The sequence below is a fragment of the Aotus nancymaae genome, unplaced genomic scaffold, assembly GCF_030222135.1.
Source record: "Aotus nancymaae isolate 86718 unplaced genomic scaffold, 86718_ANA_hifiasm-v0.15.2.pri h1tg000108l, whole genome shotgun sequence".
Classification (NCBI taxonomy): domain Eukaryota; kingdom Metazoa; phylum Chordata; class Mammalia; order Primates; family Aotidae; genus Aotus; species Aotus nancymaae.
The window spans coordinates 43898542-43918093 of record NW_026988523.1 but is presented as its reverse complement, the minus strand read 5'-3'; the positions used below and the strand labels follow the sequence as shown (position 1 = coordinate 43918093).

The following is a 19552-nucleotide window of genomic DNA, read 5'->3' as shown; positions in this document are numbered from 1 at the left end:
TTTTGGTGGCCTGCCTTCCTCTTTCCTCAGTACATAGCACATTGTCAGCCTCTGTGTCAGGAAGATAAAGGGTCTCCTGTAAACCACTCAGAAAGCTCCTGTGAAGGCATGAAGGGTGGAGTGTGCACATGTCAAGAAGGGGCTTCTACATCATAAAAACCTTTCTTCAGAAAGAGAAAGACAGGCAGTGGGGGTGGAGGGTGGGGACAAGTGCCGGTGACCTTTTCATCTGAAGCAGAAGAACAAATACCACTCATACCTACTGAGCTGGTTTGGGGGTTTCCTATGCCTCCACAGCTGGATGCCTGGAATCCCCAGACCATAAGGACGAATCTGGGCTGTCTCCACCTGACCAGGGGAGCTGCAAGGGCTGGGGTGTCTCTGGAATAATAGCCTGGTCTTGCCCTCCTTCCTGCCACATAGTCCTTGCCTTCCCAGTGCCTAGGTAGCCTTCCCACGCCTGGAATCTGTCCAGGTTCAGCACGCTGCCACGTGGCCACCAAGAAAGCTACTAGAGCTGTGACCTTTCTCACCCAGTATACTGCACAAGGGAGATGAACGTGTGTGTGTGTGTGTGCACGCATGTGCGCACACGTGCATGAGCGTGCATGCAGGACTGTTTATTTTACACTCAAGAAAAATGGGAAAGGGGAGAACAGAAGAAGGAAGGGAAAGGCAAAAGCAGAGTGGAGGAGAACGGTGAGATGTGGAGGTTGGAGAGAGAAATGTTAGATCAAGGGACTTTTACAATTTAAACGTGGGAAAGGTTGGAGCTGATAGAGAAGAGCCAATTGAGAGGGAGAGTTTGAAAATACAGCACAAGGGAAGGCTAATAGATAGAGCAGAGTCTAGGGTAACCAACTGTCCCAGTTTGCCCAGAACTAAGGGTTCCTGAGATGTGGGGCATTTGGTTCAGAGGCTTACAATGTGGGACTTCTTCATGGCCAGGCTTTGGCACAGGTATGGCATTGGGGAGAATGGGGTTGGGGTAACTGAAGGGCCACCTTTCCACACACACCTCCTGATGTTTTCCAGGTGTGGCACCAAGACTTGCTGACCTCACCGGCACCTCACTCCCCCACCTGTGAAGGTAACATTATCCAGGGTCATAGTGTGACTCTGCATGGATCACTTGAGTCTGCTGGGCTTCATTTTCCTCACAGGTAAAGCAAGGACATTGGATTCAGTAGTGTCTGAGACACCTTCCAGTCTCTGCTGAGCTTTTGCAAGTCAGTGGCATAAGTTGTGATGGTTTTGAGGACCCTGGCTGAGGTCTATTAGTGGGAGAATGCATCAGGAGTCTCCAGTGGAGAAGTCTTCAGGGAGGGCTGCTTCTGGCTGTCATTGGAGGCCCCCTCCCTATTTTGAGGACCTGGCTTTGGAACAGCTGGAGCTCACATGAGTGTAAATAGATGAGTGCATGGGTGAACACTAATGCAGCAGGATCATCCTTCCTCAAGAAACACTGCTGTCTACGTAGGGGCGTGGGCCAGCCAGGCATGGGCCCAGCAGTGACGAGATATCAATCTGTGTGGGGCTGTGTGGTTTCATCAGCAGCCCCATGTGGCAGGGGCTACAATAGATGACAGCAGAAAATGGGGGTGCAGGAGGAGGGGGCTGCTGAACTGATCAGATTTATCAATTATTTCTTTACACTAACCAATTTGGGCTGAGTGAGCACCTGGGAATCTTTAGTTTTGGAGGAGGAGATCTCAAGAGAGATGATACTGGCCATCCTTCATTTTGGGCAGGTGGTGACTTGAGTGATTAATGTGCATATGAAAAGCAGATTATCATTTTATTTACTTTCCAAGCTGATTGAGCAGGTCATGCCAGTTACATTAGTTTTGAAAAAGCAGCAAAACAAAAGCAAGTAATACGTATGGGTCTGTCTGTGGTGGTGTTCCTGTGTGTTGTGGGATGGGGGAGGCAGCTGAAATCCCAGATCAATAAGGTAATTGAGTTACTTCCTCCAAGTGTTTAAGGCTATTACTTAAAGTGAACACAGGGCAGTGACTGTTTGCTTGGCTGTAATCAGCTTTGGACTCATTGGGCATATTGATTTCTTTCAGTGCTGTTTGCTGTTCTCATTGAAATATCAGTAAAAGTCTTCCTCTCCTCCTCTCCTTTCTCCTCTCCTTCCTTCCTTCATTCTCCAGGCTTCCAAAAAGCAAAAATGCACTTCTTTCTACTGGCTAGGCTGTACGTTTTCCGCTCCACATCATCATCACTTGTTCTAAAAGCAAAATTCAATTTTCCAAGACTCTTTACACTTCTTCACACACACATACACACACACATACACACACACAGAGCCTCTGTGCTCAACAATGTGCTTTTTAATATAGAAAAAAAGCAAAAACAACAGGTCCACTATAGTCCTGCGATGTCCTCAGGCAGGGAAGCCATTCCCAATCCAGCAAGGGACATTGTCCTCATTGAGGCGGCTCTCCAGCTCTGGGCAGCTCACAATCCCAACCTTTGTGGTGACCAAAGAATTGTGGCCTGTCCCCTTCCCCTCGGACTCCACCCTACTGGCCCCCAAAGGTCACTGACAGTGATGTCACGGAAAAGCATGTGCTCAGAGAGCCTTTCCTCAGAGGAAGCCCTGGAAACTATTGGTGGGTCGCTGAATGCTGGTGGAGTTATCCTCCCTTCTGCCCAACACTCAGCCTCAAGCCCTGGAGAATGTCTCCAGCTTGGAGGGAGTCCATCTGGGGCTGAGTGGCCTGGCTGGGAGATCCCACTGAGAGGACGTGGGCAGTCCCCTTTTGTACCCTCCATGTGCGCCCACTTAGGCTTCGATGAGGACTGTGCAAGCTGGGCCCTGATTCCCTCTCCAGCATTTCATCTACTTCAGCCCTCTTTTGCACAGCTGGATTTTGCTCCACATTTTTGCATTAATTTGCTTTATCCAACCCTCTTTCCCTCATCCCTTAGGCATTAGCAGTATCTACTAATGCATGTGTGTGTGCGTACACGTGCAAGTGCACACACACACACACTAACACATCCTCCAGGGTTCGCTGTTAGCCTACCTCTCTCTATACGTGTTGGCCCCATCTCAACTTCAGACCAGAAAAATCCAAGCAGAGCCTCACTGGAGCAGCGCTGGCAGTGCAGTTAGCTGGAGCCTACACATGTCCCTTGCCTGTCAAAGACAGCTTCTACCTAAAGGCTTAGGGGCACAGAACTCATGGGGTTGTAGAGAGAATCTCAAAGAAAACAAAATTTACATTAAAGTTGCATTGACTGAAGACTTCCTGTGTACTAGGACCTGTCCTAGGTATTTCATATGTATTTCCCACGACTGAAGACTTCCTGTGTACTAGGACCTGTCCTAGGTATTTCATATATATTCCCACGACTGAAGACTTCCTGTGTACTAGGACCTGTCCTAGGTATTTCATATATATTTCCCACGACTGAAGACTTCCTGTGTACTAGGACCTGTCCTAGGTATTTCATATATATTTCCCACGACTGAAGACTTCCTGTGTACTAGGACCTGTCCTAGGTATTTCATATATATTCCCACGACTGAAGACTTCCTGTGTACTAGGACCTGTCCTAGGTATTTCATATATATTCCCACGACTGAAGACTTCCTGTGTACTAGGACCTGTCCTAGGTATTTCATATATATTCCCACGACTGAAGACTTCCTGTGTACGAGGACCTGTCCTAGGTATTTCATATATATTTCCCACGACTGAAGACTTCCTGTGTACGAGGACCTGTCCTAGGTATTTCATATATATTTCCCACGACTGAAGACTTCCTGTGTACGAGGACCTGTCCTAGGTATTTCATATATATTTCCCACGACTGAAGACTTCCTGTGTACGAGGACCTGTCCTAGGTATTTCATATATATTTCCCACGATAGTCTCAAACACTCCAGGAAGGAGGTGTCTCCACTGCATTTTAGTGTCAAAAAAGATGAAGCACAGCAGTGAGGCCAATGCACATAAACAGATTTGAAACCAGCCCTTTAACTCCAGATCTAAGACTTTCCTTGACTACCTTACAGTTCAGAAGCTGCAGTAGATCACTAGGATCGCTTATATGCTAGAAGGGGAAGGGTGTGCAGATGTGTGTGTCTGCGTATGGGGGTGGGGTAGACAGTTTCAGGAATGGGAGAAACAGCAATATCGCTGTTTTCCTTCAGTGCCTTCCTCTCCGATACGTGTCTCTTCTTGGGATCAAGGTCTTTCAGCTGAACTCTGCCCAAGGCTCCACAGTGGCTCCCACCACCCAACTATTCTACTGCCACCAGAGAAAATGGTTTGGCTTCCAATCTGGCCCCACACTCCTCTCCATCCTCTCTTCTGCTGGCTCCTCTCTGCTTCCGCCCCCCTCATTCCACTGTGCGTTACTTACTGTGCCTCAACATCCACGTTCTTCAGGACCCAATCCTTTGCACTGGCTGCACCTTTTGCCTGCCATATCGCCTCCCTGCCGCCCTTTTTTGGTGACCTCCTATTATCTTTTTAAATCTCAACTTGTGATGCTTTCCTTTAAGCCCCACACCCCCTTGTGTCCCCATGACACTTTGTATATCTATCTATGCATTCCAAGTCTGATCAGAGCTGTGCTTGAGAAAGATCATTGTATTGGTTATTGGTAGGTAGAAGTTGTTAGAGAAGAGGCGAAAGTCTGGGAGAACATTAGGAGTTTGTTGCACTCATTTCAGGGAGAGAAGAATTAAAGCAGGGGATACAAAGAAGGGGCCTGCCTGGGTATGGGGAGAGTTCCTGGAGATTGAGAGTACCGGGCATGGAGCTGAGTTTGATTCCAGGGTCAGAGTAAGAGAGGCTATCACCTGCCCAAAGCAGGTTTCAGGAAAGTTTTGCCTCTGCAGGAGACTTTCCTAGAAGACCTTTAGAAGATCCTTTCAACCCTTTAACCGATTTTGTTATAGCTGTGGCATTCTTCGGGTTGCTCAGGAGGCAGAAGCTCTAAAAATAGAAAGCATTATTATTACCGATTAAATTTCTTTCCACCTACAGAATTTTCTGAAAGTAATAAGAAGAGGAAGCCTGAGTCTGTACTCAAGTGTTCGGGGAGCAGAGATGTGTTGAGAGGTGAGGAAAGAAGGGGGAGGGTGTGGAGAAAGGGAGGCTAGGCAGGTAGGATGGGGGTTAGGGTAAGAAAGCACTGATTGAACCCACTGATGAGTAAAGGGACCTTTCAGCAGGCGTTGACTTTTCAAGAGAGATGCGCTGCGTGTCAGAACAATAGAGTCCCCCTGAGGCCCACTGTCTCAGCTACGTAGCAGGTCCAGGCTTCCAGATGTAATGGGGTTTTCCCCTGTCTCTGCATGGGGGCAATGCAGGCATGTTCTTCATAACTCTGACAGGTGTGCAGCCTCTAATGCCTTCACTCTCTGCTTCCTGATGCATTTCATAAAACCCATCTGCAAGGCTGCCTACAGCCTTGGTTTCTGAGAAGGGTACCCGTCATGACTAACAAGCTATAAGATCACATAAAGAGATGATACAGAAAATATCCAATTTTACATAGGTAATATTAATTTTTTTGAAAAAGAAGAGCCTTCAAATTGAATCAGCATCGGGTCCTGGAAACTTGGATTCAACCTTGTGGCTCTATTAGAATATTTTAGAATGATTTTAATGTCTTTTTCTTTTCTTTTTGTTTTTTCTTTTTCTTTCTTTCTTTCTTTCTTTTTTTTTTTTTTTGAGACAGAGTCTTGCTCTGTCACCAGGCTGGAGTGCAGTGGGGTGCGATCTCGGTTCACTGCAACCTCTGCCTCCCACGTTCCAGTGATTCTCCTGTCTCAGCCTCCTGAGTAGCTGGGATTACAGGTGGACGCCACCATGCCCAATTAATTTTTGTATTTTTAGTATAGACAGGATTTCATCATATTGGGCAGGCTGGTCTCGAACTCCTGACCTCAGGTGATCCACCCACTTTGGCCTCCAAAATGCTGGGATTACAGGCATGAGCTACCGTGCCTGGCCTGATGCCTCTTTCATATGACTCAGAAAAGTCCAAGTCACTTTTCCTCTGCTTCCTGTATTTTCTCTTCTCCCATACAGCTTAGTTCATTGTCCTGGGTGCCCTCCCCAGTCATCCTTGCAGAAATGTTTTCATCAGCATGAAATGCTTCAGGACACAGGCTTGAAACTGGGCTCTGTTACGAACTGACTTGGGCTACTTGCTTCTAAAAGTAAATTATTCCAGATTGCTATTTGGTCATAGGTAAAAGATGGTTGAATAACAGCATTTTCACATGGTTCACCGTAAGAATTCCTCTGTGTTTTCTCTTCTACAAAATGGAAATAATAAAGTCTGTCTCACCTGATGGTGGTGAGGATGAAATGAGATAATTCATGTAATGTGTTTTGCACACTTCCTGGAATGTGGTCAATGCTCAATAAATGTTAGCATTTATTAGTAGTATTAGTATTAATAGCTGTGGTTCCCAAAAGTGGCATTCTCTTTTCCCAAGCTAAAATCAAGTTGTTTCTCTAATAGTGAAGGAGGAGACAGCTATGGGAAATCATCACAAACAGAATGGCCAACACATCCATTGTCCTCAGGCTCTCCCTTAAGCTGCAATCTGTATCTCTTTATAATGGTCATAATAGCTAACACTCATCTTGTGCTTTGTTCTACCAGCTTAACACAAATGAGCTCAATTAAGCCACACCCAACCTCTCAAGGCTGGGCGTAATTATTTTCACTTGCCTGAAGTCACACAGCTAGTAAGAGACAGTGTTGCAGAGTCTGTGATTTGACCTCTACGTCACATGACCTTTGCTCAGCTCGTCTTGCTGCAGTCTCTAGGTCAGACCACTTAAAATGACTGGCCCCTCCTGAGCCTGTGGCCAGCTACAGCCCTTGAGGCCTGTGCTCTGTAACACCGGCCATCCATCTCAGTTTGCAGGCTGCTGTGTATGTGTGTTTTGGGTGTGAGAGACACACCTGGAGGGGTGCTCATGGGCGGGAGCTCCTGGAGCTTGCTCCTTACTCTACGGCTTCTCTGTTCAAACATCCCTCCCCGCAGAGAGCTCTGTGGCTGAGTCCCTGGGCCCAGAACATCTGTTTATTTACATTTGCATATTCGTCACTCACTGTTTAGTTAATTAGAGTAATATATACACAGAGTCATAAGTACCTGAGCCATATAGAACAACATAAAACAAGAGTTAAAATGTCCCTTTCACCCCCTCACCTGTCTCTAGGTTTAACCATTTCTATTTCTAGCTCTTGTGGTGGTTATATCCAAACTTTAGTTGTCTAAATGCTTATATTGCTTTTTCTTCATTTTCCAACTTTAAACAGTGTTTATTGATTCCTTACTGTAGAAGAAGAAGAATCTAACTTATTGTAGTAACCTCCTAATTTTGCTTTTTTTTGTTCCCTACCTATGTGATTTTAAAACCATATTTAATTTATGGTTTAAAATACTGTCTTTCTTGATATCTCAACTTGACCGTATTTCCTAATTCTGCACTATGAAATAAGAAATTCACCCTTTCTCCACAACCCGTCAGCTGTTCTATCACTTTTACATTGTTTAGATTGATAATATTTAAATTCTTTTCTGTAATTACCATTAAGCCTCTGTGTTTTGTTTATATGTTGATTTTATAAGTTGGAAATCAATGAGTATTTACATTATGATTATGTAATTAGTATTCTCTTCAGAACCAAGTAGTGGGATTAGACACACAGAGAGGATGTAATTCTATGTTGTTAAATCTCTTTTATTCAAGAGGCGGGGGGATGGTCTAAGAATCAATGTCAGAGGCGTTCTGTTTTCATATGTTCTATTCATGCTTAGAATTCTGATACATTTTCATTTTTGTATATTTAGACCATAATTTTCTTTTACAACTCTTTTTTAATTTTCCTGGAATTCTTAACTGTTTTTCTTTTGTCTTGTTTACAGAATAATGCTATTATTTCTCCTTATCAATAGGTCATCCAGCTTCTTATTCTGGTTACTTACTATAGGAAATTTTCTTGACTCTTGAAGACATTTTCTCAAACAGCTCTCTTCTCTTTTCTAATTTTCTTGGTTACTTTATCGGCCCTACAGAGAATTGCCACTCTAGGATTTCAATTCATTTCCCTCTGGTTTACTCCCACTCTTTTTGGATCCCACATTCTCTTAGATGTCTATTTCACTTGGTTAGAGTATGCTTTCAAATGATCTTTACACAGGGTGCATCGGAGGTTACCTTTCTGGGTCTTTGCATGTCTAAAAACTCCTCTACTCCTGCCTCCTTGATTGGTTTGGCTAGAATTCTAGATTTAAGATGATTTTTCCTCTGATCATTGACTTCTATCATATAGTTTTAGTAATGACGGTCTGATACTTGTTGCTTTGTAGGTGACCAACTTAATTGTTTTCTCTCTTAGAAACTTTCGGGATATTTTTTGTGCTTGGTGTTTCTAAACTTTACCTGGGGATCTATTTGGATGTAAACCCAGTTTGTATTTTTTTGGTAAGCTCGAGGCATTTGCTTGTTCTTCTGCATTTTTAAAATTATTTTCTCCTTCCATTTACTCTGCACTCATTTTCTGGAACTCTCATTAAATGGATAGTTCATCTACTGTGTTGATTCTCTATGTTGCTTAACTTTTCTCTCATATTTTCCATTTCTTTGTCTTTTTAATCTGTGGGTCTGGAGGGTTTTCTTGAATTTGTCTTCTAGTTTTTCTATTTGTCTTTTTCTTTAGCAACTGCATCTCTAATGTGCAATAACTCTGTTTTGCACTTGGAATGTTTTAGTTTTATAGCACCAATTTTTGTTTTATTTATGTAATATTTCTTTGAATCTTTCTGTGCACTCTAGTTGGAATTATTTTAAAAGTTCACTTATATTTGGTTTTCGCTGGAGTCAGTGTTTTATTTGTTCATCTATATTTACTTGTGATGGTGATTTTTCTCAAATACCTAGTCATCCTTGGAAGTCTATTATATTTTTTGAATGAAAGAATAAATTGATTAATTTCTGAAGCCAGCAAAAATTTCCTTTGTGGGTGTATAGTCCTATTTTCTTACCAGGCCTCTTTACTAAATGGAAGACAATTAAGGTCACAAAGTTTCTGCCCTTATGCAATTTATAATTTTAAGAATACATACATCATATATACAACAGAATCAGTAAATATAAAACTCTGATAAAAATCACAAAGAGAAATAACAGGGTTTTATGAGGGAGTATAGCAGAGAGATCTAATTTAGACTGGAGATTTGGAATGGCTTTTCTGAGGAGGTGACGTTTACACTGAGGTTTAAGGTGGCTTGATTGCCTGGAAGAGTGGATGAAAGAGCCTTCTAATCAGAGAGCATAGCATGTCCAAAGGCTCTAGAGCAGGAAAGAGGATGGTGTATTCTAGTCTCTGAAAAAAGCTTATGTGGCTATGATGTGATCAGGGCAAGAGTACATGAGGTTGGAGTTAAAAAAAAAAAATAGCCAGAGGCTGGGTCATGGAGACCTCGAAGATTCAGTTACAGGAAGATAATTTATTTCTCAGTGCAATGATAAATCTTTAAATGACTTTAAGCATGGGAGTAATATGATCAAATTTATGGTTTATAAATACTCTTCTGATTATTTTGTGACTAATGGAATGGAGGTCTTAGTAGTAGAAACAAAAGAAGTTAGAAGGTTTTTACAGAAGTGTAGGCAAAAGAAGGTGATAGAACAAGGTGGATACATCAGAGATAGAGAAAAGTGACAGGATCAAATTGTGGGTGAGAAATAAGGAACTAGAGGGAAGTAGCTTCATTAATGACTCTTAGATTTCTGGCCTGCGTAACCAGGGTGAGTAGAGATACCATCTGGGGATGGCAGACTCTGAGAAAACCAGGTTTAGAGGGAAGATCATGAGTTTAGTTGGGTAATGTTAGGTGTGAGATGGTTATGAGACATCTGAGTGTGAATGTCTAGTGGGACTCTTGACACTTGGATCTGGAGAGACTTGTGCCAAGAAGGCCAAATGAACATGTTCAGGAAGGGAAGGGAATGGCCAGTTGTGTTGAGTGACATCATGCTGGCAAATAAACATAGAAAAGATTTATTCAAGTTTGAAGCAAAGAGATTTTTTTTTATGACCTTGGAAAGAGTGGTCCTATTAGAGTGATGGACCTAGAGGCCAGGCTGTGTGGACTGAGAAGGAAGTAGAAGGTGGGCATGAGAGTAGCTGGGAAGGGAAAGAGAGGGCAGCTACTAAAGGACAGTGCCACATAACACAGATTTCCATGTCAAAATTATTCATTAGGCTGTGCACTCCAGAGGGCAGGAACCATTTCTTCAACATCTTTCGGTCCTCTGGGCCAGCACAGTACCTGGTGAATGACAGTTCATTAAACCTTATTTATTGAACCTATTGGAAAATATGAATCCTTAACAAAGAGGACCATTCTGCTGCTCTACAGCAGGTAGAGCTGGCTCAATGCTTAGCACCCCCTGCTGTTTTTAAGGTTGATGTCAGGTCCAGATAACTGCAGACTGTTGATAGCCATGGCTTGCGTAAGTTATCCTTATCAGCCTGACCCTTTGGGGGTTAAGCTGCTGAAGGTTCTGCTTGGGAAAAGTCAAAAGGATCCAGTGGATGTCTTGGTTAACTCTAGGGACTAGTTTTAGGGTTGAACTGTTCTCTCAAAATAATAGCTGTAGACCTTCCTTATATTTATTGCACACCTACTATGTATTTATCACTGTGTCATGTATTTTTGTATGTTTTAAAATCTGATTTTCACAGTTATTGTCCATATTTCATAGATGGGAGCATGAAAGGTCGGAGAGGATAAGTATATTTCTGATATGGTTTGGCTGTGTCCCTACCCAAATCTCATCTTGAATTGTAACTCCCACAATTCCCATGTGTCATGGGAGGAACCCAATGGGAGTTAATTGAATCATGGGGGGATGTCTTTCCTGTGATGTTCTTGTGATAGTGCATAAGTCTCACAAGATCTGATGGCTTTAAAAAATGGGAGTTTCCCTGCACAAGCTTTCTCTTTGCCTGCTGCCGTCCATGTAAGATGTGACTCGCTCCTCCTTGCCTTCTGCCACGATTGTGAGGCCTCCCTAGCCATGTGGAGCCGTAAGCACATTAAACCTCTTTCTTTTGTAAATTGCCTAGTCTTGGGTATGTCCTTATCAATAGCATGAAAAATGGACTAGTACAGTTTCCTAAGGTCAGATCATAGCTGAGTCAGGATTTGAATCCAGGTCTTCTGATTTCACTGGGCATACACTTTATAAAGGTTAGAAAATTAGCAGGATAGATGAGGACCAAGACAAGTTTTAATAGTCCAAAAATCTTTGGTATGTCTTTTCAGTGACTTTTGAAGGATATGAAAAGTAGATAATTAAATGATCGGGGTGGGAGGGAGCGTAGAAGAGAGGAGGAGGAGGGGCAACTGAAGAGTTTGATTCTTTGATGGGATGAGATGTCTCATGTAATTCAGGTGAGTGGGCCTCTGAGGGGCTGTACCCAGGCTGCTCATAAAATGTTGGTTTTGTGCTCCAGCCTTTTTTATCTTTAATAAATTATGTTGTGTATATTTAAGACACAGAACATGATGTTTTAGGATACTTAGATAGATAGTAAAAAGTTTCTATAGTAAAGCAAATTAATATATTCATTATCTCACAAAGTAACTGATTTTTTTGTGGCCAGGTCAGCTAAAATCTATTAATTTAGCATGAGTTCTATAGGCAGTACAGTTTTATTGCCTACAGTACTCACGTTGTACACGAGGATCTCGGGACCTCTAGATATGTCATCTTACATATCTGTCACATCTCCCCTGTCTCCCCTGTCTGCACCCCACCTCTGCTAACCACTGTTTTGTTCTCTCTGTATATTTGAATTTTTTTTTTTTTTTAGATTCCGCATATAAGTGAGAGCATGCAATATTTTTCTTTCTTTGTCTAGCTTATTTTACTTAGCATAATGTCCTCTGGGGCATTCATGTTGTGGCAAAAGGCAAGAGCTCAATCTTTTTTAGGGCTGAATAGTATTCCGTTGTATATATGTACCACAACTTTTTTTGTTTGTTTGTTTTTTTCAGACTGAGTCTTGCTTTGGTTCCCAGGCTGGAGCACAGTGGCACGATCTCAGCTCACTGCAACCTCCACCTCCTGGGTCAAGCAATTCTCTGCCTCAGCCTTCCAAGTAGCTGGGATTACAGGCATGAGCCACCACGCCCGGCCTGTACCACAGTTTTTTATCCATTTTTCCATCAAAGGACACTTAGGTTGTTTCCATATCTTGACTACTATGAATATGATATTGTGATATGATATTGTGAATATGGCTTGGCTTCAATGAACATGACGGTGCAGACATCTTTACAAGGCAATGATTTCATTTCCTTTGGGTGTATTTCTGGAGGAGGAATTGTTAGGCCACGTGATAGTTCTATTTTTAATTTCTTTAGAAAGTTCTATAGTGTTTTCTATAAGGCTGTGCCAGTCTGCATTCCCACCAGCAGTGCACAGGAGCTCCCTTCTTCCACACCCTTGCTAATATTTGTCATCTTTGGACTTTTTGACAATATTTGGCTCCAATCTAATTTCTTTTTCAGGGAGGTGAGGATTCCAGGCTATTTTTATTTGTTTGTTTTATTATTCGTCAGCTATTTGCTTTATGAAATAGAATGTATGGCGGAAATGGACTGTGACTTGTGATATACCAACGGCAAAAACAAACAAGTCAACAGACTAAAGAATATTTTTGTTTAAGATTTAAAAATACTTTGATTGTTTTTCTCATTGTAAATGTAATACATGGTCATAGAGAATTTGTTAAACTATTGAATTCTGCAAAAGAAAATAAAAATCACTTCAAGATTATGTGGCCTAAAGTTCAACATTGTTCACATTCTGCTATATTTCTTTCCAGACTAAAGAATGTTTTTGAAAAATCCAAAGCTATATGAAGCTTACATAAAATATTGAAAGGAATGATGAGCGGTCCTCTTTTTCTTTCTGCAGGCACATTTGACCTTACACTAATGGAGGAAAGGAAGAGTCTAGTTTTCCTTTAAAAGTCCATAGAAAGAGAATATGTACAGCCACCTAGGGCACCTCCTTCCTGTGGACCCTACAGCCTGGAAGCCAGGAAGCTCTTTCAGTCTCCTCATCCAAATCCCTCCTCTTTTTTTATACCCACCTCCTCTAGTCCTGGCAGCCGTAGAAACATCTATGCAATAAACACACAAAATAGTCACACTCAACTTGCCGTTGAGGCAGCTAATATTTACCAAAAGGAGCTTAAGCCAAAATATAAAACCAAGAAGGAACTAAACTGTCTTCATTACTGTGATTGGCTCAGGATCTCAGTCATAACTGAGGAAATAGCGGAGGTAAAAACAAAAGCAAAGGTCAACTAGAGGACATTTAGTGACCATATGAGGAGGAAGCTCTTTTAATAACAGAATCATAAAAAAAGTGTTTGTGAACAGATGTGCTTCTCTCTAAAAAAATCCCAAAGCTCTCACAGCTGGCTGGTGGCAAGCTGGGTCCAGAACCCAAGCTCTCAGACTCTCTGGCAGAAACTAATACGGTAAGTGCCCAGTGCAGTGTCTGAAACACAGAAGCACTCATTAGACACGTTTTCTCTTTCCTTTCCTTTGCCCCATCTAACGTGCACCAACTCCCCCTGACCGCCCTTTTTAAAAAATTTTTTGTTTTTGAGACAGAGCCTCACTGTCACCAGGCTGGAGTGCAGTGCAGTGGTGCAATCTCGGCTCACTACAACCTCTGCCTCCTGGTACAAATGATTCTCCTGCCTCAGCCTCCCAAGTAGTTGGGACTACAGGCGCATGCCAGCACACCCAGCTAATTTTTATATTTTTAGTAGAGACGGGATTTCACCATGTTGGCCAGGATGGTCTCGATCTCCTGACCTTGTGATCTGCCTGCCTTGGCCTCCCAAAGTGCTGGGATTACAGGCATGAGCCACTGTGCCCAGCCGCACCAACATCCTTCTAAGTTGTGCAGCACACTCTCGGACCAGTGATATTTAATAAGGTTATGAAGTTTCATGGCATGGACATTGGCACTGGCATTGACGTCTTCACAGTGCACACATTTCCTGGTTCTCCACATTGGTAGGACTTACGGAAAGCATCTTTGATCACAAGGCTGTTTCAAACAGTTATGAGAGAACTTATTAAAATAATCCATCAGTGAATACAAGAAACTTGGGTTTCTAATATTTTTTTAATCACCACCTGGTTTTATCCAGATTTTGCATGTATTTATGTCTTTAAAAAGCCATAGGGGCTATCAGCTTAAGTACATGGGGATCTAAAATTGCAGTAGCACCCCCAAATCAGGAAATGTTCAAGAAACCCCCAGATAGTAGGGCCCAGACAGGAGAGGCCACCCTGAAAGACAGAAACAACAATACTGTTTGTTCATTCCCCCTGGTGCTGACTCTGTCTATCTGCGTTTGCGTTTCCCTCCACTCCCATCCTGTGTGCCTCCCCAACCGCTTTTCCCATCTGCAGGCTCCCTATTCTTATCAAAAGCTGCTCCTCTTCTCCAGATCATGTAATGCCCGTTACCATAGCACCCAGGCACTTCACGTTATTAAGACAATCTCTTTATTAGTAAGGCGGCTCCTCCCAGGAAGCCAGGAGACTTGGAGTCCATTTGACAAGATGATGAACCTGTGTCTTGGAGGCTTAGAGATTTATCAGGGGGTCAGGACAGGCAGAATCAGAGAGCTTGGACCTCATGCTGTACTCCTGGCCTGCACCTCACTGCTTAGCGAGGGACTGAGACTCTCACAGCCGTATTTCATTCCGTCGCCTTTTTCCTTTTCATCATGCACTCACAATAATTATACATGTTATTATGCTTCATGTTTTACAAAAGGCTTTCAGATACACCCCTTCTTTCAATCCTCACAATTTCCCTGTGAACTAAAAATTTTATGCTCATTTTAAAGGCTGAAGAAACTGGAAACTAACGTTTAGAGGGCCCTAACTACTCAAGATCATATAGACACTCAAGGGTAAAGCTGGGCCTCAAGACCAGACCCTGTACTGTCTCTACAACCACGTCTCTAATCCTAGACAAGCAGACAGATTGAAAGACAGATAGGCAGACAGAGAGACAGATAACCCTATACTTTTTGCAGAAGGAGTACTCAGTAATCATCTGTTGATTTGTTGGACTAAATGTGTCTTCTTTTGAATCAAATGTGTTTCTACTGACTCCCCATCACAGGCCTTAGATTACTCGCCCATTAGAGGAATAGGCTTAACAACTATTTTTTTGAGCACCTACTATGGACAAGGCACTGTTGGAAGTGTTGGGGGGATACAAAGGCTGTCCTATATCATCTATATTCTTAGAGACAGTGAAGAGTGGATGAGACATACACTGCACACAAAGCTATAATCAAATGCAGTGTGTGATAAATGCCATTCATTTATTCACCAAATATTTATTGCCCATCAACTATTAATACATTCCAGGCACTGGGAATTCAATGATGAATAAAAGAGGGGTGGCCTTGTCCTCACGGAGCTTCTTATTGTGGAGGAAGGCAGATGTTAAACCTGGTTAGACAGTTATTTAATTACAATTGTGATACGTACTGGAGAGGAGGATTGCATGTACAGTAAGAAACCTATGTGGAAACACAGGTGCCAACTTTGGCCAGGATGGGAGGTTGTGGGGCACAGCTGGGAAAGTTCCCACAGAGGAGACTTTGATCCAGAGAGGTGGGAAGACATGCCTGGCCCCCAAGAAGGAAACTGGGCTCCCTGTCTCATTACAATTAGGCCAAGCCCTTGGTGTGGAAGCTGAACATCAGCTAAAATGCAAAAGCAAAAGACATGAGTAATGAGTTTTTAGTAGCAAAAGGCTAAGTGATACCAGTCTGTGAGGATGCTTCACAATGAGGAAACTCAGAGGTTACACAGCTCAGTAGCTAGTTGTAAATCAGAAATAGAGGTACATGATGCTGCGGACTCGGGGGTGGGGATGAGAGCTCAAGAGCAAAGAGAGGCAGAGAAACAGAGAAAGAGATGCACGGGACAGAGGAGAGAGAGAGGGAGAGCAAGATAGAAAGAGACAGTGACTACCTAGTTAGGAAGGATCAGGGAGAGGAACATTCAGGACACCCAGAGAAGGATGGGATGGGATTCATCTAAAATAGTGGGTAGTGGGGAAGATGGTATCCCAGGATGGGAAAGCAGTTTGAGCAAAACCTGGGAACGAGGAATGTGGAAAATGTGTATGGGAAAGAGTCCTTGTGTACTTTTCCGGACACTGAAATGTGCTCATTCAAGTGAGGGCTCAAGGGCATGGAGAAATGAGACGAAACCCAGTGTAGATATCTCTGTAGACAAAGGAGAAGCCATTAAGTCTTTGGTTCAAGAGCCCAGCGTAGTGGCGTGTGCCTGTACCCAAGGCTGAGGTGGCGTGGTTGGGCTACAGGCACATGACACTGTATGTAGATTGCAAGAGCCCAGGAGTGCAAGGCTGTGGTGAGCTGTGATCACACCACTGCGCTTCAGGTTGGGCAACAGAGCAAGACCCTATTTCTAAAAAGGGGAAAACAAGGTCTTCAGTCCTAGGAGTCCCATCAGAGCTGTGCATTAGGAGGATTGATCTGTCAGAAGTGCATGGGATGGGATGGGTGGGAGAGGTAGGGAGGAAGGGTGGCAGCCCATCTACCTCCCTCACAGCGTCTTCCTGGTCTACCACTGACAAAACAGTCAATAATGGAAGTTTAAAAATAGTCCTCTGCCCACTCTCTCACAGAAAAGGGGTGATTCGTTTTTAGTGCTGATCATTGTTGCTTTTCTTAATTACCAGGCAGGACTGATCCCTCACTGAAGTGTGGAGAGGGCATATCCCTGTCCCTCAAACGGTCAGGAAGCAATGGCTGTTCAAGAACTACTTACTGAATTTCCTCCCTTTTTGCTTTTGCTTTCGGGGGCCTGAGGTCCTTGGAAGCTCTCTTCGTCTGCCAGGCTGTCAAGAAATCTCCTCCGTCGCCATTGCCATCTCCATCTCTGCTTTCATACCTTTTCAGTCTTGGCTGCTGAGGCCTGCCAAGGATCTGGACCACAGGTGTCTGTGCAGGACCAAGCGGCCTCCTGTGGAGGGGAGTGGGGATTCAACGTCAGCCTCACACGTAGGCTTTGATTTGGCGTCAGAAAGGCTCTGACCCCTGAATATCTGTGTCCCAGCCTGCTGATGTGTCTGAAATTCCACCATAAGAGTCGCTGATGTTTGGGCCATTTCAGAAATAGCGTAGCATCCTTAACAGCTGCTTGTGGGTGAGGTCACAGGCAGCCAGAAAAGCCTTCCTCTCTGCCAAAGAATTGGTTTCTAATCTTGACTCCACTACTAATAACTGTGACTTTGGAAATTGGACTAAAATGGCATTAATATCAACTCTTCAGAGTAACCAGAAGGCATCAACAAATAACCTCTGATGCTGTCATGTGGCATACCAAGTTCAGATTTGGCTTTCTGCAGATACAGTTCTCTAAGCATGTAATCTCTAATCATTCTCGGAGCATGATTCTCACATCATGCTCATGAGAATCCCCCATGGAGCTTGTTAAATGGACGTATGTCCAGGCACACTGAAGTCCCAGATTGGGATTCAGAGGGAGGGACAGGTCCCAGAAGTCTGTGTGTTTAGCCACCTTCCAGGTGAGTCTGATGTAGATGGTGCCTGGAGGCTTGGAGCCACCCTGCTGCAGGTGGAATGTCTCAGACCCCATCTTTCTGTGACTCCCATGGATGCTACTCTGTGGTTGATACCAGCCAAACTGGGGCTAGTCGCTCTTCAAAGGCTAATATAATACACTGAATACAGAGCTTTCTCAAACTCTGATATTGCTAAACATTCTGATTTTGTCCTTCTCTACCTGCATCCCCTGCCCAACCTTTTCCTCAATCAACTATTTCTCTACCTACAGCTATGTCTATTCATTTTCACTACTGGACAGAGTTATCCAAATCCTGGTGGTTAGCGTGGCTCTCTCTCAATTCCTTGCAAAACTACACGCCTTCTGGCCTTTTGGTATTAGCTGCCTGGAAATAGGGGTGGTTACAGAAGGGATTATGCAGTGTTTGGCTTTCAGCAGTAAGAAAACTATGTCTCTATTGAACATCTACTCAAAAGGCCTTCCCTGCTACAGAGGAAATCATTCTGGCAGCATAAATTATCGTGTACTAAAATCCAATATCGTTTCTGAGTGTAGCCTTCTTGAATTTTGCTGTAACAATATTTTATACACATTTATGAATGAGGTACAAAAGCATATTGTAAATTATCAGGTGTTATACATGTAGACAATTTCATTATTTAGTTTATATAATTGCAAGACCTTCCTATGATGTAAATGCCCCAAGGTCGGTTTTGTCTAAGGCCTACCTTGTGACATCTACATGCTTTGCTCAGTGGATCTTTGGAGGAAATCACATAGTGGCTTTTCCTGCCATACAAAACCTATTCCCAAGAGCTCTTAAATGAAAACCAAGTCAAGTAATAGACATTTGCCCTTATGTAAATATAGTTCTACAAGTGGTGGGGGCCTTTGAGTTGTGCTGAGGTTGATGGTGAGGCTCCTGACGTCCTGTCTGCCCCACCCTGCTCAGCTGCCAGCAATGATAATCTGCCTCCTGCAGTCACTGGATGGTATATTTAGAGCCTCTCCCCAAGAGTAAGTGGGATCTGAAAATAGACTGCTTTGCCTGAGTGTGATTGGGTTGCAGCCTCCAAATCTACACCTGAATACATGAATACATGTAGCCAGTAGCCAGCACACAGTGGTTCTTAATATACGTCCGTTCAACAAAATCTAAGTGTCAATGACTTGGTCTCAGAAGCTGGGCTGTATTTTTTACATTTCCTCCTCTCTCTCTCAGGGACTTGAACAGACTTTCCTGAGTTCTAATGCTGACATCTACTTCTTTGGCTGGGAATCCTTGGATCTGGACCCAGTCTAGATTAGAATGTCCCACATTTGCACTGCTGTCCCCTCTTTAGAGGGGACCAGATGTTTTCCCCTGGTCTCTGCCCTCTCAGTGTGGTCACAGTTGTTTTGTATTCTGAGAGCTCCCATGTGCAATGCAGCTGTGATTGAGTTGTGTATGACAGGGAAGGTTTTGTGATCATCATTTGGCTGGGAACCAAGAGATGGAGGCATCTATGCAATGGTTCCTTCTACCTTGGAAATTTTGTAATAGGGTTACCTAGTTTGGAGTTAAGGGTAATTATGTTACTTGTAACTCATAGCTTATAGCTCCGTAAGAGCAGGGATAGAGTCTGCCCTGTTCATTGTTGTAATCTCAGCATTCATTCAATAAGCATTCATTAGGCACTTACTGTGTACAAAGCAAAATGCTACATTCTTTGACAATATAAAGATGAATAAAACATTGTCCCTGAACTCAAAAGAAGATTCCAGTTTAACAATTAGTTTTGCTAGTAAGGGAAATTAAATTAGTGCTATAATAACGATTAAGCATTTTTGGGGAGAACAGTGGACGTATTAACTGTTTTAAGGGAAGACTTG

General features: G+C 43.2%; 1 protein-coding gene across 3 annotated transcripts in view; it reads left to right on the top strand.

Annotated features, from left to right (window-relative positions):
- RXRG (retinoid X receptor gamma) overlaps positions 1-19552 on the top strand; it is a 195545-nt gene that overhangs the window by 125363 nt on the left and 50630 nt on the right. For all 3 annotated transcript variants that reach the window (XM_012468899.3, XM_064370839.1, XM_012468900.3), the window contains 2 exons: positions 1036-1163; positions 5013-5087. In XM_012468899.3, the coding sequence (XP_012324322.1) occupies positions 1124-1163; positions 5013-5087 (115 nt within the window). In that variant the 5' untranslated portion in view covers positions 1036-1123. The remainder of the gene's footprint in view (positions 1-1035; positions 1164-5012; positions 5088-19552) is intronic.